The following is a 27,984-nucleotide window of genomic DNA, read 5'->3' as shown; positions in this document are numbered from 1 at the left end:
AGGCTTCTTCAGCCGAAAAATAAATATCTAAAAGCCTACTGATATCATTATTTATTTATTTTCTTCACATTGGCACTTTTGTTTTGATTCCAGTATGTCATCTTGCTGTTTTTGTTATTGTTTTTTGAAGTAAATATATGGCATGTTACATTTCCATGAAGTAAGACAGTGTAGAGAATTAATTCAGGTCACACATTGTCACCAGCTAGTTAACATTAACCCAGAAGTAATAATTCTTAGTGTTTTTGATTTCACTCAAGTAGTTGGCTTACATCTCAGCTGTGTCATTGTGGTCACGTGGTCATCATTGACATGATACAAGGGTAGGGTATATGTATACGTTTTATTCCAAATATGAATGTGTCCACCCTGAAGTGGCAGTTTCGAGACAACTGGAAACGCGGGGGGGGGGGGGGGGGGGGGGGGGGGTGAGGTGGGGTGAGGTCAAATCATGACGACGGTGATCTTCAGGTTGGTGATCTAGAAAGATGTCAGAGTTTCCGACTTGGAATTCCGATTGTTCCCAGTGTGGAGCTCGTTATGTTCAAGTTCCCATTGGTCGTGAACGGGCTGAAGTCTGAGATTTTCGCGTTCAGAGTTGTTTTGAACGCGACATATGTCCCAAGACACAAGGCAAGATGGTATACTATATAATAAGTGTAGGCTATTTGTCGGGTGTTTTGTTTTCTTCTTTCGCCTATGACGTAATCTGGTCTAGAAATACGTCACTTGAATTTGAGCGTGACAGGACTTCTTGGGTCAGTTCTTCATCAAGGAGTCAGTCAGTTTCAGGCCTAACTACCATCAGCTAGGAAAGGACACCCGCTCAGACTTCGTGAGGTCAAGTCTGTCACAGATGCGAATGTAGACTAATCCACGAGGTACATACATGTATGTTGATTGTAGACCACTGCGACTTGTCTAGCAGATGACCCGTCAATGCGTTGCCAGCCTCGGCTCCAGGCTTCACTCAGGAGACGGAAGCCTGTGGCTGAGGCTAGGAAAGGAAATGCTGCCGTAGGTTTCTATGTCATGTTAAACGTACACGAGTCACAGGCAGGGAAATGTTTCTCTGCCCCTTCAGTAAGGAATTTTAACCTTGTTTACGCCTGAGTTTTCTATATGTTTGATAAACGTGGTTAACGTGTTGCTAACAGGGCACTGAGGATTAACACCCATAAGGATGTCAAAGAAAAATAATGCTTATTAGTTTACGTGGTGGTGGGACTAGGCTGCAGGGTGGTTTGGGGTTAAACGCCCCCTCCTGTAATTCTCTCATAAACCACTATATGTCACCAACATGTATTTCATCACTTTCACTGGATGCCACTAGTCTTGTTCAACTAAAATTGTCATCTGTCTCATCTCAACTTTGTAAGTCACATCGACATAACGGTTTTGAGGTACATCTTTCTTTTCTTTTGTTATTTACAAGTTATATAGCTAAACGAATTAACAAAGTTAGAGCAGTTGCTAGGCCCTACATCCATTTCCGGACGTATTAATGTGTACCCATTTGATTCTTGAAAAAAAACGTTTAAATGCCTCATGAGCTTAGTTCAATTGTCATATCCCATTAGACTCCAAAATATAAGCTTGTTTAACTCCAATGTGTTTAAACAAAGTAAATGTAAACAAACACTATATACCCTCAAAACATGGTTCCAACTATAATTGTGATATAATGGACGGTAAGTCCATATCTCTGTCTATGAATTTGAGAGCGGTTACATGTCTCCAGCCCCATCCCTCAGCCTTTTTGCGAAACAACTGCTGATTTCCCCTTTAAAACCTGAAAACACATTAATTTAATTGAGTTGTGGGAATAAGATATATGTTTATCTTCAGACAACTTCATCCTAAAAATGTCTGACTACATTGTGAAGATCGAGGGAACTGGTCCCGAGGAGTCCGAGGCATCCCCTGAGAAGTCCAGGTAGCTATTTTTAAAGCAGACAGACTGACAGATCTAAAATGGATCTATATAGGTGCTCAACAACCACTTACGACCACTAAATAGACTCAACAACCAAATCTCAATGGTTAACTCAGACGTGCTGTTGCCTACAGGGACCCGTCACCTGAGCCTGCTGTCCTGCCCATGACAGATGTGTCCTTCCCTGGAGCAATGGAACACACGGTGAGAAATTCATATTGAAATTGTTGAAGAAATATTGAGCATAAATGTCTTCTAATCTGCTGGGTCTAGTTAAAAGCATAAAACATGATAGCAATCTAATCTACAATAGGTTATCTAGTACCTTTAGCCTAGCAAGCTATTAATCAATAGATTTTTATGCTCACAGAATGAGATGCTTAGCACCTTGGATCAAGTGATGGACAGTCAAACACAAGAAAATGGTGAACAAGTGGAAGCAACTGAAAGTCAGAGAAAGAGACTAAAGGTAGCAATCATCTATTGTTACTGTCGGTCCATTTCTCACAAATAACCTACCAACATGCCTTCAAAAGCCAAGGGCACTCTCGTCAAACGTTATTAGCTCTTGCTCTTTTACCCAGTGTAACGGCTGCATTTCATCATCTACTTCATGAACTCAATGTGCTATCAAATGTTATGAATGCTGCATTGCCTATATTAGTATATTTGACACGGTTTACAATTGTCTCGATACAGGGAAACCTAGGTTTGTCCTCTGTTGGGTGTTCACTTGGATGTATTCCAAGCTTTGACTCAGGTCAGTGTTTAATCTTTACTTGATTACTTTATTGTATCACTATGATAACACCAGCAATGTCCAATGTGTAAGATAAGTGTCAGACATTTGATCTCCTTTCCTCTAGTGTCCCTTACATCTACAGTCAACACAGATAACAACTCAGGGGAGAGCTTAGAACAACTGCAGTACCAAGCGGCCCTGAGGGAGGATACATGTGATGAGGTGGAGGTCAAGGTGCTAGATATCGACTTATCTTCATTCACCCTGAACCGGATTTCCTTCTCCAGTATTCTTCAGGAGGAGAACGACAGAGTGCTGGACAAGGACACTATGGATTGTCGCTCTCTCTCGAGAACAGTTCGCTTTGAAAGCAGCCCAATTCCGGAGAGGAGTGGAAGCTTGAAGACGTATTGCAGTAGTGTACGGTCGCCCACCCCGTACCAGTCAAGATTGTATGTTCATTTCGTTTGACTATGTTATTCATTCCATTCTCATTCTTGTAAGAGTTGAAAAAATGTCCTAAACCGGTGGTCTATGACATCACTTATCTGATAGAGTTTTGTTGCAAAATGCAATATTCACACATTTTTCACCTTTGTGTGCAAATGATTAATTGTTTAATATTAATAGTACTATTCTCAGAATTTGAATTAATATACTTTAGCTTTAAGAGGTGTTTCTTTGCTAAATGCTATATATCCATTGTTTAACCCCTTACACTCATGGGAATTGGGCTATATGGATAGGGCTAAATGAAAATGTTTCTAACAGAAGACATATGGAAAGTATATGCATAACCATGGTAGCAATTTGGAGATTATGGGGAAATTATTAGACTAAAGGTGAGGACACAACAGTTCACCTGACAAGACTGAATCCAAACATTCCACTGTTGATATTATGCACATTCTAAATTTACTGTCGGCAACTTTGGATAACACTTTGGATACATTCAGTAACATAATACTAATATTCTTGAAACATTTGGGCTTGGTGCAACATAAGACAATTATTTTTACAAGGGTTCGAGTGAGAAGTCTAACTGGTGTTTCCAAGTGGCCACACACCTCTCCAAAGTGTGCACAGTTCCTTAGTAATTTCCATGCACTTTTATGACTCAAGAGTCTTCAACTATAAGGTGCCCTTTTAAAATCTCTTATCTGTGCCTTTGAAGAATTAGACCAAGCACACTTGTAGTTGTTTTGTTTGGAACACAATTACTGTTGTTGTTTACGCAATCCTAAGAACGGTTCATTATAAATCACAATCTGGGTCAGGTGGGCATAATTTCAAAGCTTTTTCTATTGCCAACAAATTATCAAATACAATCTTACGGTCTTAGGCTTTCACAAGGCAATTCAGAGAAACAGATCGTAATTTTTGTGTGCATAGAATGGAGTCATGAGTGGAATGAAACTCTTTGTATGTTCCAAACGGTGTCCTTCATTCTCTATTACAGATCCCTTACCTCCACTGAGGCACATGATCAGGTTGCACACAGCTCAGGCACACAAGTGAGCCTCCAAATCCTGATGGACCCACTGGAGGAGCTTTTTGGTATCACTCAGGATATGATATACACAGACGTCCATGATAGAGTGATTGAAGTGTTGCAGGACATCTACTCGGCGGCTAACCAGCTAGAGCAACAGCTATTCCAGAGTGTCTCTGACAGGCAAGCTAGAGCCATTGTAAAGGCCGTAGTGCAGCAGATCAATGCCTGCCTGTCCAGGGCTCTCCAACAAACCTGCTCGGGATCACAATTACTTACTATAGTGGGATCTGCCAAGCTCTATAGCAAAGATGGGTTGGCAGCGGTGGAGGGCCAAGGAGTTCCTTTGATCACCTCGTCAGCAGAGGGAGACAGGGATGGCAACAAGGAAGGAAGTAGACCGTTGAAACGTTGTTTTAACAGCTTTGTTCGTGTTTTGTCAGCAAAAATGAGGAGTATCTCCAAGGGGATCAAACAGAGCAGCGAGAGTGCACAACAAGAGCACAGGCTAGTTGTTGAACTGCCAGCATCATCTGACGAGGGTACAGAGCAAGAGGCAGCAGAGAAAGCTGGATCTAGTACAGTTTCTGAACCCGCTAGGGAGGAGATCACAGAGGTCAGTGAAGTTCTTCAGTCGGAATCTGAGGATTCTCTACTTCCCTCCATCGGGGGAATGCTCTTCCACGTTGGATCCATGCCTCATACAGAGAATTCAGTGGAACTATACGGCAAGGTCCCATCAAAGTTAACACCAGAAAGTATGGTGCAGGAAGAACGTGTTGATGAAGGCTTGTCTAAGGTTTGTTCCAGGACAACTTCTTCAACCAGCACCACTTTCAGCATGGACGATGTCCAGAAGACTGTTGCTACTTTGACCACTTCTGGAAGTGACAGGGGTAGAAGCATTATCACTACCCCAGAAACGCCAGAGCAGAGTCTGCACCACCAGGGAGGTGGACTGGACAGCCCTGTCTCCTCAGAGAGAAGAGTGGCTGAAAGTGGCAGAAAGAGCCCTGCAACTTGGTCAGACGCAGAGGGAGTAAGTTATGCAAAAAAGTCTGTGTCGGAGTTAATGGAGAGGATGGTGCTCAGCCGTGAGGATGCAGCGTCAGCAGAGAAGAGCCTGGACATCCTCCTCTCCTCTGGTATTCTTCGTCCTCACACTGACAAGTTAGTCGACCAGCTGCGAAAACTTTTGATGGTGAACAGCACACTTACAGCACAATCTGTGTCTGGCAGGTCAAAATCAGAATCTGCTCTGCCCAAGTCCAGCATGACAGGGGAACTCCAAAGGGAGATCTCAAGGAACGGTTTGCTGGAGATAGCATATACTATCACCGAGAGATCTATAAAGACCCTTTTGGAGCAGCTGCTCACTGCCCTCCTCCCTCCATCTGTAGTGGTTGAGGTTGCCAGGTCATGTCAGAACATCCGACCAGTCACTCCCTCTCAGGTGATGAGTTCTGAAGTTAGCCCAGGGTGCTGCAACCCTCTGTCAATGATTTGCCGTGTGATCATAGATGTCTTTACGATCACAAGACAGGTGGTTGAGACAGCCAGTGAAATGGATATGTCTCCCCCCGGAGAGAACATTGATGGAAGGCTTTGTAGCAACACAGCACCACTGCCCACTGATTCAACCCCATCTGTCCACCCGATCAACCGTGAGTGCAACAGATCTTTGGTGACCAAACCAACAAACAAAGTCAAGAGCTTGACATTCTCATTTCCTAAGCTCCCAAAGATCAGTCTCATAAAGGTAAAACCCAGTCTTCATTATTTTGGGCAAGGCATTGAGATCAACTTGGACAGTAAATGTATTGGTATTTTGACTGCAATCAAAAAATAAATGTTAAGCTTGTTTGACATTCTTTGAAATTCTTCTTTCCTCACGTTTAAACCATCAGAGCAAGAAAGTCAACCAAGGGGATATCGCTCCCCTTGAGACCACCAAGGATCCTGCTGATGTCGACTATAGTAGTATGTATCTAATAGATGACTATCTTTGCTTTCAAAAGCATACAGGTAGTACTGTGCATGATCAGTGTTTTCTGTTATCCATTTTCTAACGCCACATTCTTTGTTCGCAGTATTCTGCACTACTCCAACACCAGAGAATGCACAACGACAAGAGGAAGATCTGGCCTCCTGCTCCTCACAGAGGAAGGAAAGGCCAAAGAACCCATTCTTTTTAATCCGGGTATACTCTGCCAAGTCTAGGCATGAAAACAGCTAGCGTCAGTAGAAATGTCCTTTTGGTTATTTAGCAACACAACCAGAGGACCATCTCGCCACCTACTCCACAACGAGGAAGGAGAGGCTCAAGAAGTGTTCATTTTCACTGCCATAGCCAATCATATAAACTCAGTCCTACTGACATCCCACTGGGCAAAAAAATGGTTTAATAATCAACATCGCTTCCACATCATCTCAACACACTAAAAAATCTACACGATGAACTGATAGGATTTACAACAAGTCATGAACCAGGGAATTTCGTCTTTTTTTCACCCAACTTTTAATCTGAATCCAATGACATGGTGATTTTTTTTTTTTTTTTACGTTGAAGTGACGTTAGTTGACAACTCAACCAAATGTAAATCAAAACTAGATGTTGAACTGACATCTGTGCCCAGTGGGATTTGCTGTTGTCAGTCTTCTACACGGGTTTTGCAACTACATCAGAGGACCATCTTGCCTCCTACTCCCCAACAAGGAAGAAGAGGCCCAATAATTGTTACTTTTTTGTCAACCAGTCCTTTCAACTCTTTCAAAACTAATTTCAAAACTCTTCTTTCACCTATTAATCTCATTCACGAAGCTTCCAAAGAAATATCTCAACAAAAATGTAAGTGGATCTCACTCCCCTTCCGACCATCCAGAGGGAGACATAAAGCATGCAGTTAGTGTTGTGCATGATCAGTATTTGTTATAATGTGTTTTTTAAACACCACTTCCTCTTGTTCATAGTGTCTACACCACCACCAGAGGAGGAATTTGCCTCCTGCTCGCCAATGAGGAAGGAGATGCCCATGAAGCGTATATTCACTTCCTTCAATAATAAACTGCCACTTCATGCATTCATGAGTCCTTTAGTGAAATGTATATATTTTTTAAAGTAAAGTAGAGTGGAGAGATCGACAAAGAAGATAATTAATGGGCATTCAAAGTTCAAAGAAATCCTTCATGACATTCTATGAGTCTTAATCCAGTGGTGGAGTTCAAAACGGACTATATAGGTCTGGCTGCCAAGTCTGTAAATCCTGTTCTAATCTATTCTCCCCTTTGGACTCAAATATTGATAAAGTCCCTGGCAGTCAGGTTCATGTGTGACACGAATGGTCTGACAAGAATTTTTGCTATGAGTAATACACCATTGCAAACCATGAGGCAATCTGACCATAAATAAATAGGCTTGCCATTATATACTGTGATCCTGGCTTTAATCACACATTCATATACAGTAGCTACATCTATCATATAAACACACTCTAAAGCCTGCTTCCCATCAGAATGTGCCTTGTTGATCAGAGTCCAGTGGGAGTCATGAGGCTGGAGCACGAAGTCTCAATGGGTGTTAAGGTAAATCAGGAGATGTGTGTTAGCTCTTAGCAGAGTGTAACACACCTATCTCTCATGTTTAATGCACTTGATCCATATTCAAGAGTTGATCGAATAGTCCAAGTAGTCGGTTCCACGGAATCTGTATATTAAATGTCTAACAGATGAAGCCACTTGTGATATAAATATAGGTATGTCGAATCTGGCACTCAAATGGTGGCATGTTGGGACACAATTGAATGTCTCACCTGTAGATACGTTATGGCGTTTCTTCTCTCTTAAATTACCTTCAAAGTAATTGTATTTCTTTATGAAAATGCTGCTGTAAGAAGTTTGTTCTCTCAACAAATGTCTGAGATCAATCTCATTTTGAAGGGAATTTATTTGGCTATATGACTCATGATATGTTGTCAACTACAGTGCCTTTCGAAAGTATTCGGCCCCCTTGAACTTTGCAACCTTTTGCCACATTTCAGGCTTCAAACATAAAGATATAAAACTGTATTTTTTTTGTGAATAATCGACAAGTGGGACACAATCATGAAGTGGAACGACATTTATTGGATATTTCAAACTTTTTTAACAAATCAAAAACTGAAAAATATGTATGAAAAGTATGTCTCTATCAGTTTTGCACATCGAGAGACTGACATTTTGTCCCATTCCTCCTTGCAAAACAGCTCGAGCTCAGTGAGGTTGGATGGAGAGCATTTGTGAACAGCAGTTTTCAGTTCTTTCCACAGATTCTCGATTGGATTCAGGTCTGGACTTTGACTTGGCCATTCTAACACTTGGATATGTTTATTTTTGAACCATTCCATTGTAGATTTTGCTTTATGTTTTGGATCATTGTCTTGTTGGAAGACAAATCTCCGTTCCAGTCTCAGGTCTTTTGCAGACGCGGTCAGGTTTTCTTCCAGAATGGTCCTGTATTTGGCTCCATCCATCTTCCCATCAATTTTATCAATCTTCCCTGTCCCTGCTGAAGAAAAGCAGGCCCAAACCATGATGCTGCCACCACCATGTTTGACAGTGGGGATGGTGTGTTCAGCTGTGTTGCTTTTACGCCAAACATAACGTTTTGCATTGTTGCCAAAAAGTTCAATTTTGGTTTCATCTGACCAGAGCACCTTCTTCCACATGTTTGGTGTGTCTCCCAGGTGGCTTGTGGCAAACTTTAAACGACACTTTTTATGGATATCTTTAAGAAATGGCTTTCTTCTTGCCACTCTTCCATAAAGGCCAGATTTGTGCAAGATTGTTGTCCTATGGACAGAGTCTCCCACCTCAGCTGTAGATCTCTGTAGTTCATCCAGAGTGATCATGGGCCTCTTGGCTGCATCTCTGATCAGTCTTCTCCTTGTATGAGCTGAAAGTTTAGAGGGACGGCCAGATCTTGGTAGATTTGCAGTGGTCTGATACTCCTTCCATTTCAATATTATCGCTTGCACAGTGCTCCTTGGGATGTTTAAAGCTTGGGAAATCTTTTTGTATCCAAATCCGGCTTTAAACTTCTTCACAACAGTATCTCGGACCTGCCTGGTGTGTTCCTTGTTCTTCATGATGCTCTCTGCGCTTTTAACGGACCTCTGAGACTATCACAGTGCAGGTGCATTTATACGGAGACTTGATTACACACAGGTGGATTGTATTTATCATCATTAGTCATTTAGGTCAACATTGGATCATTCAGAGATCCTCACTGAACTCCTGGAGACAGTTTGCTGCACTGAAAGTAAAGGGGCTGAATAATTTTGCCCGCCCAATCTTTCAGTTTTTGATTTGTTAAAAAAGTTTGAAATATCCAATAAATGTCGTTCCACTTCATGATTGTGTCCCACTTGTTGTTGATTCTTCACAAAAAAATACAGTTTTATATCTTTATGTTTGAAGCCTGAAATGTGGCAAAAGGTCGCAAAGTTCAAGGGGGCCGAATACTTTCGCAAGGCACTGTATATGCATTGCCATTTTGTCGCTGATGGCATCTCTTAAATGTATGCCAGTTTTTCACCTGTCTACCTCATCCAGGGCTGTGGAGATGGAGGTTGCCCCCTCCTCAGGGAGAAGCTGGGTTGCCTGCGTCAAGAGAACGACTCCCTGGAGAACAGACAGCTCATTAGGGACCTGGAGGTGGCCCAGATTGAACTAGGCAGCTCCAAGACCAAGGTACTTAGTGAGAACAAGCATGAATGTGAAGATCGTTGACGTTCACTAGGTGGGGATGCTAAATGGTTTCTCTGCTCAGATCCTGGGCTTGGAGGCCGAGGTTGAGGCCTGAACTTCTACACATACCGTTGCCCTGAAATTCTGAAAATGTTGTATTGTTCTATTTAGTTTTGTCACTATACCAACATTTCCCAACTTTAAAAACATTAGGCACCAAACAGAATTTAAGGAGCACCAGAAAAATAGATTTTTTTTATATAGTTTAGGCTTACATTAGGCCTACATGAATCCTACCTTTTGAAGCACATCTCATGATTAGCAGAGCCCTTTATTTTTTTCCTGGGCCAATTAGATGTGTCTTGACCTACTGTCAAGTTACCAGGTTGTTAGCTAACTAGGTAACATGACTGAACAACGTTGTTTGTTATCCAACCAATAACTACCGACCCAGGATCACTTTAAAACGGTTCTTGACATGGTTTAATGAGAAGTTATAAAATGTGCACGAAAAAAAAATGTAGCTCTGCTAATATGGGTAATATTTTATTAAACTTTTTAGCTGTATGCCTTTCAGTATGCCTGTCACGAAACTGCTCCATTTTTCCTCTGTCACACAGAGGCTGCGTGACCGCGATCTTGTAATTGCACAGCCTACTCAGACTGGCCTGTGCTCTTGGTTATTGTCACGAGAATTTTCAATCCTAATGATAATAACTATCAATCAATAGCTTTGACCAATCCCGAGGTTTGTAAGACCATGGGTATAATAATAATTAGGCAAAGACTAGGCAAAGGTTAGTACAGTTTATTCACGAGAACGTTCTGTAGTCCATTCTACAAACACGTCCATTTCATAGCGGCGCACATACTTCCACACATACAGCAGGTATCCTACGCACATACTGTATCACTACCCAGCCGACAAAGATTAGGGGGACCGTGAGAAGCACTCCCTGCCCTCTCCCAAATCTCCCAGCCTAACCAGGTCGGCACCGAATTTTGCTCAGACAGTCTGTGTTTAAGATACTATAAACAATATATTGTACAGATATATTGTTTTACTCTAATTCTGACTAAAACTACACACATCATTAATTATAATTTTACTGACTATAATCAATTTCGTACAATTATATGGTTTCAGGGTGGAATATTGTAATCATTAATTTAAACATATAAATTCCATTATCAATCCACCCTTAATGACTAAATAATACACACGGATACAGCAAACACTATATGGAAACATAAATGGTATACAAAAATAATCCAAACCAATACATGTATGTACATTCGATATTCATCAATGGCTGTTCTATGCCTATATCCAATCATAACGCTTCTTGTTAGGATTTTTATTACAATCTTCATAAAAAACAGTCTAAACGTAAAAAATAGTCTCATCCAACATTGGCTCCTCGTAGTTAAAAGAAACAGAGCCATCTCCTAGGCCTGGTGGCCTGTATTCGTCATCCCACTCCCACTGGTCAGAGCTCGGCATTGGTCCGTATCTCACCATCTATTGCGTCATTGACCTCTCCAGAGTCCTGGTGATCAAACCTCTCACACATGGGACCAAACAACATCCACACAGAACCAAAACACTCATACAGGTGAAAGTTGCCAACAACACAATGATTATAACATTTTTCCATTTCCCAAACATACTGTCAAACCAATTCGTAAGAGAATTATCCACCAAAACGTAGTGGTAAAGTTTTCACCTATTTGATTCATAGCTTTGTATTAATCTGTAACTTCCCTGAGGATGCCAATATCATCCATCTAGACAAAGCTACTCCCCTCCTGTGCCTACTTTATAGCCTCCTATAACTGGCCTCTGATGACTAACTCGAACTGGTTGGACCAATAACCCCGGGGCGCAAGTTTCTAACCACCCTTTTTGTCGTGTCTATCGTATGTGTCCTTTGCTGGTACAAGCCTACCATACATCAGTTATAGGTGCTGTACTTCCAAACCTAAGTCAGTCACATTAACGATTACCTTTTAGCCATTAAAATCATCTAAGTTCTCTGTGCCATTCTTGTATTTATAACACTGGTACTCATCAGGAGTTAAAGTGAACCGAGGTGGGTTGGCCGAGTACTTCAATCTGGCCAACCCAATCCCTGTAAAGTTATTTGCTTTCCTAGGGAATTGTAGGATTTACGGTATACATTAAACATCTTGATCTTCTTCGACTCCTTATTCTGTAAGTGACTAATCAGTGTATTATATAGTTCATCTTTTACTTCTTATCACTGACAATGGTGTCATATAATTAGTACCGGCAGGAGGTAGATCTGGATGAATCAGAAAGGTTACCAAGACTATGATGCAGCTCAGAGCCCCTACTCTTCCCAAAGACTGCCAATCCTCCCATGCCCTTAGTTGGTCTGCTAGGTACCACCCCACACTCACACTTCTAGGAGCACAAACAGTTCTTCTCCTAACTCTGTGTGTGATCAGCCGTGCTCAAATGTGTACATACCTTCTTGCAGTGGGTAACGTGGACCCAAATGACTCTCTCAGCTATTCTAATGGCAAAGGCGGTGGTTTAACAACCTGGTATGGACCTTCCCAACGGGGCTGCTTCCAGTCTATTCTCCTCAGGGACTGGATCCACCCCCCGTCTCCTGGTTGGATTGAGTGAATCACCTTCTCCTGTAATTCACCTGTTGGACACAAAATCTTGGACATACGGGTTTGGTTAACAAACAGTCTTCTCATGTGTTCTGCTAGTATATCTTCAACTTCTATATCTACCTGTTCTGGTCCCTAACTCTGGCCTTCTATTTGTTCTACCTGATTAGCTAAACTGTCATCCATTATTTAAAGAAATAGATCCTAGTAACCCAACTCTTGGGATAATATCTTGACCTAATTTTTTAGTTACCATAATCGTGTCCAGCAAGTAAGTTGGGAACTTTTCTATCCATTTGCTATATTTATCTATTACTAAAAAAAAAATGTTTTAAGTAGTTCGTTATCACATAGGCCACAACGTCTTTCCTAACCTACTCTACCATCCTTATTCTACAAAGTGTTGTCTAATTACCTGTACCATCCCTCCGGTTGATACGTGGCTCTGCCCATGTATCAATATTGCTGCATACCTAAACAATGACAGGTAATATGGGCAACTTATCCTTGTACCAAAACTCTTCTGAATCCCCCTATTCCTGTCTTAGGATGTGCTTGACTTTATTCTGTTTCTTTTTATCCTAAACAACTCCCTAATCCCTGCCGATGACAAGAAAACCCATAACATGATGCAGAAAATATGAAGAGTGGTAGTAGTACGACGCCCCTGGAGCAAATGAGGTTTAAGTTCCTTGTCGGCCTGAGTATTTGAACCAGCAACCATTTCGTTACTGGCCAAATGCTCTATCCACTAGGCCAGTGGTTCCCAAACGTTTTATAGTCCCGTACCCCTTCAAACGTTCAACCTCCAGCTGCGTACCTCCTCTAGCACGAGGGTCAGCGCACTCTCAAATGTTGTTTTTTGACATCATTGTAAGCCTGCCACACACACTATACGATACATTTATTAAATATAAGAATGAGTGTGTGTTTTTGTCACAACTTGGCTCGTGGGAAGTGGCAAAGAGCTCTTATAGGACCAGGGCACAAATAATAATATAATAATCAATAATTTATCTCTTTATTTAGCCATCTTACATATAAAACTTTATTTGTTTATCAAAAATTGTGAATAACTCACCACAGGTTAATGAGAAGGGTGTGCTTGAAAGGATGCACATAACTCTGCAATGTTGGGTTGTATTGGAGAGTCTAAGTCTTAAATCATTTTCCACACACAGTCTGTGCCTATATTTAGTTTTCATGCTTGTGAGGGCCGAGAATCCACTCTCACATAGGTACGTGGTTGCAAAGGGCATCAGTGTCTTAACAGCACAATTTGCCAAGGCAGGATACTCTGAGCACAGCCCAATCCAGAAATCTGGCAGCAGCGTCTTCAGTTTTCCCAGAACCGCTTGTTGCAATTTCTATGAGGCACTCTTGTTCAGATATCGGTAAGTTGACTGGAGACAGGGCATGAGAGGGATAACGAATCCAGTTGTTTGTGTCATCAGTTTCAGGAAAGTAACTGTGTAATTGCGCACCCAACTCACTCAGGTGCTTCGCTATAACACATTTGACATCGTCTGTAAGCTTGAGTTTGCAAGCTTGAATTTGCACACAAAAAATCATACAATGATGGAAAGACCTGTGTGTTGTCCTTGTTAATGCAGACAGAGAAGAATTCTAACTTCTTAATCAAATCCTCAATTTTGTCCCGCACATTGAATATAGTTGCGGAGAGTCCCTGTCATCCTAGATTCAGATCATTCAGGTGAGAAAAAACATCACCCAAATAGCCCAGTCGTGTGAGAATCTCGTCATCATGCAAGCGGTCAGACAAGTGAAAATTATGGTCAGTAAAGAACTTTAAGCTCATCTCTCAATTTAAAAAAAAACGTGTCAATACTTTGCCCCTTGATAACCAGGGTACTTTTGTATGTTGTAAAAGCGTTACATGGTCGCTGCCCATATCATTGCATAGTGCAGAAAATACACGAGAGTTCAGGGGCCTTGCTTTAACAAAAAACAATTTTCACTGTAGGGTCCAAAATGTCTTTCAAGCTGTCAGGCATTCCTTTGGCAGCAAGAGCCTCTCGGTAGATGCTGCAGTGTACCCAAGTGGCGTTGGGAGCAACTGCTTGCACGCACATTACCACTCCGCTATGTCTCCCTGTCATGCCATCAGTACAGATACCAGCACATCTTGACCACCAAAGTCCATTTGATGTCACAAAGCTGTCCAGTACTTAAAAAATATCCTCTCCTGTTGTCCTGGTTTCCAATGGTTTGCAGAAGAGGATGTCTTCCTTAATTGACCCCCCATAAACGTAACTGTCATATACCAGGAGCTGTGCCAGGCCCGCCACGTCTGTTGACTCATCCAGCTGTAACGCATAGAATTCACTGGCTTGTATGTGAAGCAGTAATTGTTTCAAAACATCTCCTGCCACTGATGCTTTGTGTAACTGTGTTGTTTGATGAAGGCATTGTCTGTATAGTTTTTTGGGCCTCTTTCCCCAGCATTGTCCCAGCCGTATCCGCGGTAGCAGGAATAATTAAGTCCTCCACAATAGTATGGGGCTTGCCTGTCCTAGCCACTCGGTAGCTCACCATATAAGACGCTTCTAGCCCCTTCTTATTAATGGTACCTGCTTTTATACATGTCTTACTACTCAAAAGTTGTCTTAATTCTCGCTCAAAAAACTCCTGTGGCTTATTTTTCAAATTGGCATGTTTTGTTTTTCAATGTCTGCACACGAGTGAAGGTTTCATTAAGTTGTGAGATAGTACTTTTGGACATATATGGCTGAGGAAGGGCACTACTCCCAATATAATTGAACCCCAAATCAATATAGTTGTCATCATATTTGCGCCTCTTCGATGGTCCAACGTCCCTGTCTGTTGTTCGGTGCTTTCCCAGGGAAGGGGGCATTAGCTCTTTGACTACATCAGAATCACAGCCGTCAGTGTCCGTCAGTGCAGGTGTAGTACTGCTGGTAGTAGCAGTACTACCAGTAGAGTTGGTATGTGTCTCTATGGATGCGGGCCGTACTTTTTAAAATCATTTATCCATTTTCGAGCAAACGAAATGAGCAGAAGCTACGTTTGACTACATAAGGACCGTTAGTGGAATTTCTGCGAGAGACTAACGGTTAATGTGATTAGATGTTCATTATTTGACTAGGCTACCTGTATTTGACATTGTGTTGTTATTTCGCTGAACACTAGATGTTTTAATATTATTTTTGGCAGTGAAACGAGGCTACACAAGCAAGAAAAAAACCTCAACCAAGTGTATAGCCCCATTGGAAAATATAAATGGACTGTTTAAAAATGTGAAGAAAAAAATAAAAACATTTAAAAAACTATATATATTATTTATTTATTTAAAAAAAATGTGAATTACATTTTTATTTGGCATACCCCCAACTGCATTGCGCAGTATACCTGGGGGTATACCTGCACTAGGCTACCTGCCGCTCTAATCTTTCTGTCTCCCTTCTCCCCTACATCTTTCTGTCTCCCTTCTCCCCTACATCTTTCTGTCTCCCTTCTCCCCTACATCTTTCTGTCTCCCTTCTCCCCTACATCTTTCTGTCTCCCTTCTCCCCTACATCTTTCTGTCTCCCTTCTCCCCTACATCTTTCTGTCTCCCTTCTCCCCTACATCTTTCTGTCTCCCTTCTCCCCTACATCTTTCTGTCTCCCTTCTCCCCTACATCTTTCTGTCTCCCTTCTCCCCAACATCTTTCTGTCTCCCTTCTCCCCTACATCTTTCTGTCTCCCTTCTCCCCTACATCTTTCTGTCTCCCTTCTCCCCTACATCTTTCTGTCTCCCTTCTCCCCTACATCTTTCTGTCTCCCTTCTCCCCTACATCTTTCTGACTCCCTTCTCCCCTACATCTTTCTGTCTCCCTTCTCCCCTACATCTTTCTGTCTCCCTTCTCCCCTACATCTTTCTGTCTCCCTTCTCCCCTACATCTTTCTGTCTCCCTTCTCCCCTACATCTTTCTGTCTCCCTTCTCCCCAACATCTTTCTGTCTCCCTTCTCCCCTACATCTTTCTGTCTCCCTTCTCCCCTACATCTTTCTGTCTCCCTTCTCCCCTACATCTTTCTGTCTCCCTTCTCCCCTACATCTCTCTGTCTCCCTTCTCCCCTACATCTTTCTGTCTCCCTTCTCCCCAACATCTTTCCGTCTCCCTTCTCCCCTACATCTTTCTGTCTCCCTTCTCCCCTACATCTTTCCGTCTCCCTTCTCCCCTACATCTTTCCGTCTCCCTTCTCCCCTACATCTTTCTGTCTCCCTTCTCCCCTACATCTTTCCGTCTCCCTTCTCCCCTACATCTTTCTGTCTCCCTTCTCCCCTACATCTTTTCGTCTCCCTTCTCCCCTTCATCTTTCCGGCTCCCTTCTCCCCTACATGGTTCTGTCTCCCTTCTTCCCTACATCGTTCCTTCTCCCCTACATCGTTCCGTCTCCTGTCGTGTCTTTACTATCATTAAACTGAAGACTTCGTTTTTATCAAAGATTCTCTGTAATTAGTTACTCGATTAAATTGAATAATCATGTAACTGTAATTAACTAGGAAGTTGGGGCACCAAGGAAAGTATTCAGATTACAAGGTTATAATTTCTCAATATAACCTTTCAGATATTTTCATATCTGATCAATAGTCTTCTGATTAATGATTTATTTATTTTACCTCATGTTAGTCTCATTCCAAATGAGTCTCATTCCCTTCTCCCCTTCATCGTTCCGTCTCCCTTCTCCCCTTCATCGTTCCGTCTCCCTTCTCCCCTTCATCTTTCCGTCTCCCTTCTCCCCTTCATCGTTCTGTCTCCCTATTCCCCACCCATCTTTCCATCGCCCTTCTCCCATTCTCTCCCTCATCAAATGTCTTACCTATGGTATGATAATGGTATCAAGGATCAAGGATTGCATACAATACAAGGATGTGCAATATGGCAAGGAGAAATTACAATAACATGTATGTTTGACATAAATACATAACATATTGCAGATAACAGGAGCGTTTCTGATTACATGAACATGTTTTGTTTCTGTGTGTCAAGTGAGGCAGCTGGAGACAGCGCTGGCCTGTAGAGATGGAGGCCAAGGATCGGTACCAGAGACAGCGCTGGCCTGTAGAGATGGAGGCCAAGGATCGGTACCAGAGACAGCGCTGGCCTGTAGAGATGGAGGCCAAGGATCGGTACCAGAGACAGCGCTGGCCTGTAGAGATGGAGGCCAAGGATCGGTACCAGAGACAGCGCTGGCCTGTAGAGATGGAGGCCAAGGATCGGTACCAGAGACAGCGCTGGCCTGTAGAGATGGAGGACAAGGATTGGTATCAGAGACAGCGCTGGCCTGTAGAGATGGAGGCCAAGGATCGGTACCAGAGACAACGCTGGCCTGTAGAGATGGAGGCCAAGGATCAGTACCAGAGACAGCGCTGGCCTGTAGAGATGGAGGCCAAGGATCAGTACCAGAGACAGCTGGACATCAAGAGCCACGAGGTGTGTGTGTTTTACGGTGCTACATGTAGGTACCTCCCTGTTACTTGTACAGCATTGTGACTGTCTGACAGTCTCCACTACCATGCTTGTGTGTGTGTGTGTGTGCTTTTGACTGTTTGTGCATGTGTGTTTGTATCACTTTGTGTGTGTGACCACCTGTCCCTCTCCACTCCGTCGTCGGCTGTTGTCTCTGCAGGAGGAGTTGCGTAGCAGCACTCTGGTGTATAGTCACTTCAGTGTCCAGCTCCAGTACTCCCTGCAGCAGAACATGTTACAGGAGAGCAGCACCCGCTGGCCGAGCTGGAGGACAGCCACAGCCAGCTACAGGGACATGTAGAGAAATCTATGGGAGAGACAAGATACATAGACAAATACTCTACCTAGATGAGAGACGAAGACAAATACTCTACCTAGATGAGAGACGAAGACAAATACTCTACCTAGATGAGAGACGAAGACAAATACTCTACCTAGATGAGAGACGAAGACAAATACTCTACCTAGATGAGAGACGAAGACAAATACTCTACCTAGATGAGAGACGAAGACAAATACTCTACCTAGATGGGTGTAAATGTGTCCTATAGAGGGACGTCACAAATAACGAGGTGTAGTGTCAACTTGGTAAAACACGGGCCATTGAGCCAGCTACAGGGTGGTAAAACCAACTAGAGAGACTAAGACAAATGGTCTACCTAGACGCCAGGTATGAATGTATCTTACAGACAGGGAGAACCCTATAACATTGCATTGAGAAGGTAAAACACACATCTGTCAAGCAAAAGCTATTGCATAATACTCCATTTATTTGAGTATTTGACATAGCAGGGTTCTGTGTGTGGTTGTAATCGTCTTAGCTAGTCATTTCAGATGCTCTTGCCATATTGTTGTGTCACTGTTCTTTTTTTTCCTTCTTGTTCTTCACCAAGAACACAGTATAAAGGACTCCATTGACCAAATCTAAATATCTACAGTTGCGGGGATTAGCATTTCTGAAAACGCGGCTTGACAGGAGACATGAGATCTGAACTTCCCAAAGGCAACACTCCTTCCTTCTGTGTACAATTTGAAATCTTAGGGTATCACCAAGTCTTCCGTTGTTTTAAGGTGAATCATGTTAACTGTTATTTTGTGGTAGTAGAAAGGAGTCTTTCGAGCAGTGAGGACATTCCCTATCATGGGGAATTCCAAAGGGACATATCTAGCAGACATCATGATCATTGTGAGATGCAGCGCTGTGGGTCAATCCCAACACAATTCAGGAAATTATCAAAGTTCCGTTCCTGACTTGACAAATCATTTTAAGACGTGCAATTTCTTATTCACAATGGTCTGCATTTGTTTCAACTTTAATGTTACGCCCACAGATTATCACAAATCAGGGTCGGTCCATAGTGAAAAATCATATAAGTTTTGAATTTAGCTCTGGTGACATGGACTCTGATCTAACTTGCTGATGTGGCCTGGTTTGTGTCTGTCTAATACTAGGCTACAGACAGTAATAACACTGTTTTCCTACTGGAAGAAGCACTAGAAAAAGAGATCTACTTGAATGCAAGTCTTGTGCTTCTTGAAATCCCTCCCATTGACGCACATACTATCGCCTACAGAAATAAATATTTATTGTTCATTTATCTGTGTACTGTACTTTGCCTATCTGACATTCAGTTCAAAATTTACAACTGTAAAAAAAATAAAAATAGCAAAAAACATTAGTTTCCATGACTACACAGGGATGAAAGCAACTTAATGTGAATTAAACTTTTTCAACATTTTGTTACGTTATTTTTTCTTCTCATCAACACACAATACCTCATAATAACAAAGCAAAAACAGTTTTTTGACATTTTTGCAAATTAAAGAAAATGAAATATCACATTTACATAAGTATTCAGACCCTTTACTCAGTACTTTATTGAAGTACCTTTCGAGGCAGCGATTACAGCCTCGAGTCTTCTTGGGTATGACGCTACGAGCTGGGCACACCTGAATTTGGGGTGTTTCTCCCATTCTTCTCTGCAGATCCTCTGAAACTCTGTCAGGTTGGATGGGGAGCGTCGCTGCACATCTATTTTCAGGTTTCTCCAGAGATGTTCGATCGGGTTCAAGTCCGGGCTCTGGCTGGGCCACTCAAGGACATTCAGAGACTTGTCCCGAAGCCACTCCTGCGTTGTCTTGGCTGTTTGCTTAGGGTCGTTGTCCTGTTGGAGCAGGTTTTCATCAAGGGTCTCTCTGTACTTTGCTCCGTTCATCTTTCTCTCGATCCTGACTAGTCTCCCAGTCCCTGCCACTGAAAAACATCCCCACAGCATGATGCATGATGCTGCCACCACCATGCTTTGCCATAGGGAGGTTGCCAGGTTTCCTCCAGATGTGACACTTATCATTCAAGTTTGGTTTCATCAGACCAGAGAATCTTGTTTCTCATGGTCTGAGAGTCTTTAGGGGCCTTTTGGGAAAACTCCAAGTGGGCTGTCATGTGCCTTTTACTGAGGAGTGGTTTCCGTCTGGCCACTCTACCAGGCCTGATTGGTGGAGTGTTGCTGCTAGAAGTTTCTCCCAACTCCACAGAGGAACTCTGGAGCTCTGTCAGAGAGTCCATCAGGTTCTTGGTCACCTCCCTGACCAAGGCCCTTCTCCCCCGCTTGCTCCGTTTGGTTGAGCGGCCAGCTCTGAGAGCTTCTTCCATTTAAGAATGATGGAGGCCAATGTGTTCTTGGAGACCTTTAATACTGCAGCCATTTTTTGTTGCCCTTCCCTAGAACTGTGCCTCAACACAATCTTGTCTCGGGGCTCTACGGACAATTCTTTCGACCGCATGGCTTGGTTTTTGCTCTGACATGCATTGTCCACTGTGGGACCTTTATATAGACAGGTGTGTGCCTTTCCACATCATGTCCAATTAATTAAATTTACCACAGGTGGACTCCAATCAATTGGAAACAGGATGCACCTGAGCTCAATTTTGAGTCTCATCATAGCAAAGGGTCTGAATAATTATGTAAATCATTTATCATTTTAATTTTTTTATACATTTGAAAAAATGTCTAAACCTGTTTTCACTTCGTCATTATGGAGTATTGTGTGTAGATTGAGGCACATTTTTTTATTATGGCTGTAATATAACAAAATGTGGAAAAAGTAAAGGTGTCTGAATACTTTCATAATGCACTGTATGTTTAGGATTGTGCTTAAACTCATTATTAGTAATTTAATATGAATATGTGATATATAGAGTGAATGATATTTGTGCCAGGTGTCTGCGTTGGAGCTGGAGTGGGCGCGCTTGTCTATAGATGAGGAGCTGACAAGGAGGTGCAGGAGAAGAGGACACCCGGCTGCACAGCTCCCCCGGCTGCACAGCTCTCCCGGCTGCACAGCTCCCCCGGCTGCACAGCTCCCCCGGCTGCACAGCTCCCCCGGCTCCACAGCTCCCCCGGCTCCACAGCTCCCCCGGCAGCACAGCTCCCCCGGCTGCACAGCTCCCCCGGCTCCACAGCTCCCCCGGCTCCACAGCTCCCCCGGCAGCACAGCTCCCCCGGCTGCACAGCTCCCCCGGCTCCACAGCTCCCCCGGCTCCACAGCTCCCCCGGCAGCACAGCTCCCCCGGCTGCACAGCTCCCCCGGCTCCACAGCTCCCCCGGCAGCACAGCTCCCCCGGCTGCACAGCTCCCCCGGCTGCACAGCTCCCCCGGCTCCACAGCTCCCCCGGCTCCACAGCTCCCCCGGCAGCACAGCTCCCCCGGCTCCACAGCTCCCCCGGCTCCACAGCTCCCCCGGCTCCACAGCTCCCCCGGCAGCACAGCTCCCCCGGCTGCACAGCTCCCCCGGCTCCACAGCTCCCCCGGCTCCACAGCTCCCCCGGCAGCACAGCTCCCCCGGCTGCACAGCTCCCCCGGCTCCACAGCTCCCCCGGCAGCACAGCTCCCCCGGCTGCACAGCTCCCCCGGCTCCACAGCTCCCCCGGCAGCACAGCTCCCCCGGCAGCACAGCTCCCCCGGCTGCACAGCTCCCCCGGCTCCACAGCTCCCCCGGCAGCACAGCTCCCCCGGCAGCACAGCTCCCCCGGCTCCACAGCTCCCCCGGCTCCACAGCTCCCCCGGCAGCACAGCTCCCCCGGCAGCACAGCTCCCCCGGCTCCACAGCTCCCCCGGCAGCACAGCTCCCCCGGCTCCACAGCTCCCCCGGCTCCACAGCTCCCCCGGCAGCACAGCTCCCCCGGCAGCACAGCTCCCCCGGCTCCACAGCTCCCCCGGCTCCACAGCTCCCCCGGCAGCACAGCTCCCCCGGCAGCACAGCTCCCCCGGCTCCACAGCTCCCCCGGCAGCACAGCTCCCCCGGCTCCACAGCTCCCCCGGCAGCACAGCTCCCCCGGCTCCACAGATTTTTATTCATTCACATTTGATGTGTAGTTTTCTATAGAACGCTTCAGTCACACAATTCACTCTATTTAATTTAATTAAGTCATTGCATTAATGGCTGATCCGTTAATCAAGCCAGTCAAATGTGCTTCTTTGTTTATGCACAAAACAAAACAGATATTATGATGTCTAATCTATGAGAAGTTTAATTTACAATAACCCTCTATAGTTGTAGTTGGTGCCACACGGAAACATACCACACTGCCTTTACAGAGCCTTCACAAAGTATTCACACCCCTTGACTTATTCCACATTTTGTTGTTACAGCCTGAATTCATGGATCCCCCCCCCCCCCCCCCCCCTACATCCATCTACACACAATACCCCATAATAACAAAGTGAAAACATGTTTTTTAGAATTTGTTGCAGATTTATTTAAAATTAAATACAGAAGTATCTAATTTAAATAAATATTATTACCCCTTATTCAATGTTAGAATCAGCTTTGGTAGTGATTACAGCTGTGAGTTTTTCTGGTTCAGGCTCCTGGATTGTACAATATTTGCCCATTTTATTCTCTTCAAGCTCTTTCAAATTGGTTGTTGATCATTGCTAGATAACCATTTTCAAGTCTTGCCATAGATTTTCAAGCAGATTTAAGTTAAAACTGTAACTCGGCCACTCAGGAACATTCACTGTCTTGGTAAGCAACTCCTGTGTAGATTTAGACTTGTGTTTTAGGTTATTGTCCTGCTGAAAGGGGAATTCATCTTCCAGTATCTGTTAGAAAGCAGACTGGAGGTTTTCTTCTAGGATTTTGCCTATGCATAGCTCCATTCTGTAAATGTTTTATCCTGAAAAACTCCCCTGTCCTTAACGATTACAAGTATACCCATAACATGATGCAGCCACCGGTATGCTTGAAAATATGGAAAGTATTCACACCCCTTTTTAGTCATTTTGGTGGTTCTGGGCCTAAATTTAAAATAGATTATTTAGAGATTTGTTGTTACTGGCCTACACACAATACCCCATTGGTCCAAGCACACCAAGACAGTCGTGAAGATGGCATGACAAAACCTATTCCCTCTCAGGAGGCTGAAAAGATTTGGCATGGGTCCTCAGATCCTCAAAAGGTTTTACAGCTGCGCCTTCGAGAGCGTTCTGGCGGGTTGTATCACTGCCTGATATGGCAACTGTTCGGCCTTCGACCGTAAGGCACTACAGAGGGTAGTGCGTACGACCCAGTACATCACTGGGGCCAAACTTCCTGCCGTCCAGGACCTCTATACCAGGCGGTGTCAGAGGAAGGCCCCAGCCACCCTAGTCATAGATTATTCTCTCTGCTACCACATGGCAAGCGATACCGGAGCGCCAAGTCTAGGTCCAAGAGGCTTCTTAACAGCTTCCACCCCCAAGCCGTAAGACTCCTGAACAGCTAATCAAATGGCTACCCAGACTATCTGCATCAACGCTGCTGCTACTCTATTATCTATGCATAGTCACTTTAAAAACTCTACCTACATGTACATATTAACTCGACTAACCGGTGCCCCCGCACATTGACTCTGTACCAGCACCCCCTGTATATAGCCTCCACATTGACTCTGTACCGGTACTCCCTGTATATAGCCTCCACATTGACTCTGTACCGGTACCCCCTGTATAAAGCCCCGCTGTTGTTATTTACTGCTGCTCTTTAATTATTTGTTAATCTTATCTCATACTTTTCTTTTAGGTATTTTCTTAACTGCATTGTTGGTTAAGGGCTTGTAAGCATTTCACTGTTAGGTCTACACCCGTTGTATTCGGCGCATGTGACAAATAACATTTTGATATGATTTAATGTGAAAGTGGAATTATGTTTTTACAAATTTTTACAAATTAATTAAAAATGAAAAGCTGAAATGTCTTGAGTAAATATGTGTTCAATCCCTTTGTTATGGTGTCTTGTTGCAAACAGGAGGAATATTTTAGAATATTTGTTATTATGTACAGGCTTCTTTCTTTTCACTCTGTCAATTAGAGTAGTATTGTGGAGTAACTACGACGTTCTTGGTGTTTTAGAGTTTAATGGCTGTGACAGTAGAACACTAAGTGTTTTATAGTCACGACTGGCCTCATGGTGAAATGAGGGCAGTCGTGTGATTTCCTTTCTCTCCGTCCACTGAGTGGGGAAGGATGCCTGTATATTTGCAGTGACTGGATGTATTGATACACCATCCAAAGTGTCATTAATAACTTCACCATGCTCAAAGGGATGTTCAATGTTTTATTTTTTATTTTTTTTACTCCTCTACCAATAACTTCCCTACTTTGCGAGGCATTGGAAAACCTCCCTGGTCTTTGCGTTGAATTTGTGTTTGGAATTCACTGCTCAACTGAGGGATCTTACAGATAATTGTATGTGTGGTTGTCATTCAAAAATAATGTTTTTGAAGGCGTTGTAGAAACCATCAGATAAGACCACAAAATAATTTATGTTTGTAGACTCCAACTGTTCACTGTTGTATAATGGGAGTCATTTGAGTTCAGTCAGACAGAGCAGCTCCTACCCTATAACAGAGAGAGAGAGGGAGAGATATTCTTATCCCCTGAGGAGCTGACAGAATGAGACAGCCCCATGACTCTAGTGCCTCCACAACCAGTGTTCTTATTGTGTCCCATCTCCTCCCTCTAACCCCCCATCTCCTCCCCTAACCCCCCATCTCCTCCCCTAACCCCCCATCTCCTCCCACCACCCCCCATCTCCTCCCACCACCCCCATCTCCTCCCCTAACCCCCCATCTCCTCCCACCACCCCCCATCTCCTCCCCTAAACCCCCCTCTCCTCCCACCACCCCCCATCTCCTCCCACCACCCCCATCTCCTCCCCTAACACCCATCTCCTCCCCCAACCCCCCATCTCCCCCCTCTAACCCCCCATCTCCTCCCCTAACCCCCATCTCCCCTCCTCTAACCTCCCATCTCCTCCTCTAACCCCCCCATCTCCTCCCCTAACCCCCCATCTCCTCCCCTAACCCCCCATCTCCCCCCTCTAACCTCCCATCTCCTCCCCCTCACGCTCCCCCACCCACACCCGATCTCCTCCCTCCACTCTCATGGGGTATATGTATATATATACAGCGCTCTGCTCTCTGAAGCATCGTTCCTAGGAAGAGTGAGTTTTCTGTGCTCAGGGTGGAGTTTAACAGCGGAGAATAGAGGAGCACTTTAGGACATTGCTTCTTCTATGTAGTCTATACAGGGGATGGAAGATGCTTCTAACACTTGTCAGTTAGTACTTAAGTTACTCAGTATTCTAGTTTTAAGTTACTCAGTATTCTAGTTTTAAGTTACTCAGTTAGTACTTTAATTTGGTCCCAGGTCCTACAGATCCTGAGTTTTTTGCGGGTAGTGCAGTAGCATTATGGGGGCACGGTTGTGCACTGTTAGGTGGACGCCAGATGGAGAGTGTCTAGAATGTGTGTGAGTTCCCGGTGTGATCTCTGCATGTCTGTGACAGTGTATTTGATTTGATCTGTGTGAGGATATGCCTACTAACGTGTGTGTATTCCAGTCAGCTGTCGTCTGAGATAAATACGTGTCGTGGGGAGCTGTCATCCATGGAGCAGGAGCTGCAGAGGCTGCGGAGAGACACCAGTATGAATTCCTCCCAGCTCAGCTACGTGGAGGAGACCCTGCAGAAGACCCAGGGCCTACTGGAGGAGAAGAACAACACGGGTAGGACACTGGGGGGGGTATTTTAGATCCTTCCATTTTTCTTAATTTCTTCATTCATTAGGGCCCATTTCCTTTAGACTTCTGTGATTCTAGAACTGAACTGAACAAAGAACGTTCGTTGTGGAAACACTCTCCACCCCTTCTCCTCCCCTTCTCCTCCCCTTCTCTTCCCCTTCTCTTCCCCTTCTCCTCCCCCCTGCAGTTGTGGACTTGGAGGAGAAGCTCCACTGCTGTGAGGAGGACAGGCGGACCTCTGTGCAGCATGTGAAGGATCTGGAGGGACAGCTACAGGAGGTGCGCGATGAGATGCACGACACCCTAGAGAAACTACAGGAGCTGAGAGACCTGTTACAGGCCTCGCAGCTTGGCGCAGATGAACGACAGATTTCATTGGAGAAACTGTCCGCCGAGCTCAGGTGAGCCTCTCTGCCAACCGCCCGACACACATACACACACACACACACACACACACACACACACACACACACACACACACACACACACACACACACACACACCCCATGACCGTTGGTCTCCATTTGTTGCTTCATTGAAGAAGACAGGTTTCCCCTCAAACCTTTAGGAAATGCTTCTTAAACAAAATCATCTCCAAACAGACAAGTCCCCCTCCCCAAGTACGGTCAGGGGAAAATGTAATAAAATGACTGCATGGCAATTTGAAGGTGAAGGTATTTCATTTCTAAAACCTATTTCATTACACATTTCATTGAAGAAGCGCTGCCAGCACACCGGAAGTAACACGTGCTGTCTATGGACAGTGTAACCATGGCAACCGCTGACCTGCCGAGCGCTGTGGATTTGTGTCTGCGACTTCGTTGACAGACCGGTTTGGGAAGGCTGGTTCCTAAGTCCTGCGTTTTGATTTGGTTTTAACACAATGAAAACATTCTTTGGTCAGATTTAATAATCTTTGATTTTGGATGACCTTGTTTGTCTTTTTACTGTGACTTTTTACTACATAAAAAAGGAAATATGATATGTGTAATATGTATATACTATATTTAAAAGTACATATTACGTACTGTGCATAACTTATTTGTTGAGAATTAGGTGCAATGCTGAAAACGTAGCTCCTATTTACACTGAATCCTGACGTGATCATCATCATCATCATCATCATCATCAAGGGAAAGCCTCCGTTTCAAGAGGAGGAGGCTAACTGTACTATACAGTGGCAGGCTGAGTTGGTCTCTGTCATTCATAATATGGATCATTCTATTTGTATTATTTATAGATTTCATAATGTATTGTTTTTATAATGTATAAATTGTGTATTCTTTTGAGGCTTTGTCGCAGTGCGGAGAACCAAGAGCAGTTGCTTTGGACACACACACACACACACACACACACACACACACACGGATATCAAGCACCCGTGATGAGTCATAAATCATTTGATACACATGATCTCTTTGTGTACATAGAGACACAGAACAGGATATTACATTTTACGTCCTGTTCTCCATTCCAAATACAATATCACTCTTGTCTGTCTGGTATGGAGTTAATGGCCTCTGTTTGATACCAACCAGCCACTTCATCTTTGGTAAACATCTTTGTCAAATACACAGTTGTCCCCCAGCCAACATGACTTGACAAGTTGACAGTGTCACCAACTGTCAAAGGGCACGCTCTAACCGGGTGTATGTCATGGGGATTATTGTGAAGCTTTGACATGTATACACGTGGATCGTCTCTCATTCAAACATAATAACAACTACAGCAACACCTGATGATCTGTAAAATCCTATTGAACAGCTACTGTAACTCATCCCCTCAGGCATGGATGCAGTAGTATTGAAGTTAAACTAAAGGCGTCAAAAAGACTACGTTCTGTGACTGAGTACAGGCTGTCTGAGGGGATCAGAATCACTTATCTG

The 27,984-nt window shown here is 44.0% G+C and overlaps 2 protein-coding genes across 2 annotated transcripts; both read left to right on the top strand.

Annotated features, from left to right (window-relative positions):
- The first annotated feature begins 461 nt into the window (after nt 1-461).
- Nucleotides 462-21,395, top strand: LOC110508943. Its single transcript, XM_021589866.2, has 13 exons — nt 462-881; nt 1,849-1,936; nt 2,071-2,140; nt 2,307-2,405; nt 2,636-2,696; nt 2,803-3,130; nt 4,138-5,929; nt 6,078-6,150; nt 6,261-7,018; nt 7,141-7,752; nt 9,760-9,897; nt 17,556-17,999; nt 21,256-21,395. The coding sequence occupies exons 2-9, from the start codon at nt 1,866-1,868 to the stop codon at nt 6,404-6,406; spliced, it is 2,640 nt and encodes an 879-aa protein (XP_021445541.2). The 5' UTR covers nt 462-881; nt 1,849-1,865; the 3' UTR covers nt 6,407-7,018; nt 7,141-7,752; nt 9,760-9,897; nt 17,556-17,999; nt 21,256-21,395.
- A 4,131-nt stretch (nt 21,396-25,526) lies between these two features.
- Nucleotides 25,527-26,531, top strand: LOC118944807 (coiled-coil domain-containing protein 18-like). The gene is made up of 2 exons (XM_036965889.1): nt 25,527-26,083; nt 26,286-26,531. The coding sequence occupies exons 1-2, from the start codon at nt 25,966-25,968 to the stop codon at nt 26,501-26,503; spliced, it is 336 nt and encodes a 111-aa protein (XP_036821784.1). The 5' UTR covers nt 25,527-25,965; the 3' UTR covers nt 26,504-26,531.
- The last annotated feature ends 1,453 nt before the right edge of the window (nt 26,532-27,984 follow it).

Source organism: Oncorhynchus mykiss, chromosome 28 (assembly GCF_013265735.2).
Source record: "Oncorhynchus mykiss isolate Arlee chromosome 28, USDA_OmykA_1.1, whole genome shotgun sequence".
NCBI lineage: Eukaryota > Metazoa > Chordata > Actinopteri > Salmoniformes > Salmonidae > Oncorhynchus > Oncorhynchus mykiss.
This window is presented reverse-complemented; position numbering and strand designations above follow the sequence as displayed.

Excerpts from the sequence above, each read along its gene's own strand:
- LOC110508943 (XM_021589866.2), top strand. The coding sequence starts at position 1,866 with ATGTCTGACTACATTGTGAAGATCGAGGGAACTGGTCCCGAGGAGTCC. Across the intron at positions 1,937-2,070 it reads GCATCCCCTGAGAAGTCCAG|GGACCCGTCACCTGAGCCTG; the intron begins GTAGCTATTTTT and ends TGTTGCCTACAG. Across the intron at positions 2,406-2,635 it reads GTCAGAGAAAGAGACTAAAG|GGAAACCTAGGTTTGTCCTC; the intron begins GTAGCAATCATC and ends GTCTCGATACAG.
- LOC118944807 (XM_036965889.1), top strand. The coding sequence starts at position 25,966 with ATGGAGCAGGAGCTGCAGAGGCTGCGGAGAGACACCAGTATGAATTCC. Across the intron at positions 26,084-26,285 it reads GGAGGAGAAGAACAACACGG|TTGTGGACTTGGAGGAGAAG; the intron begins GTAGGACACTGG and ends TCCCCCCTGCAG.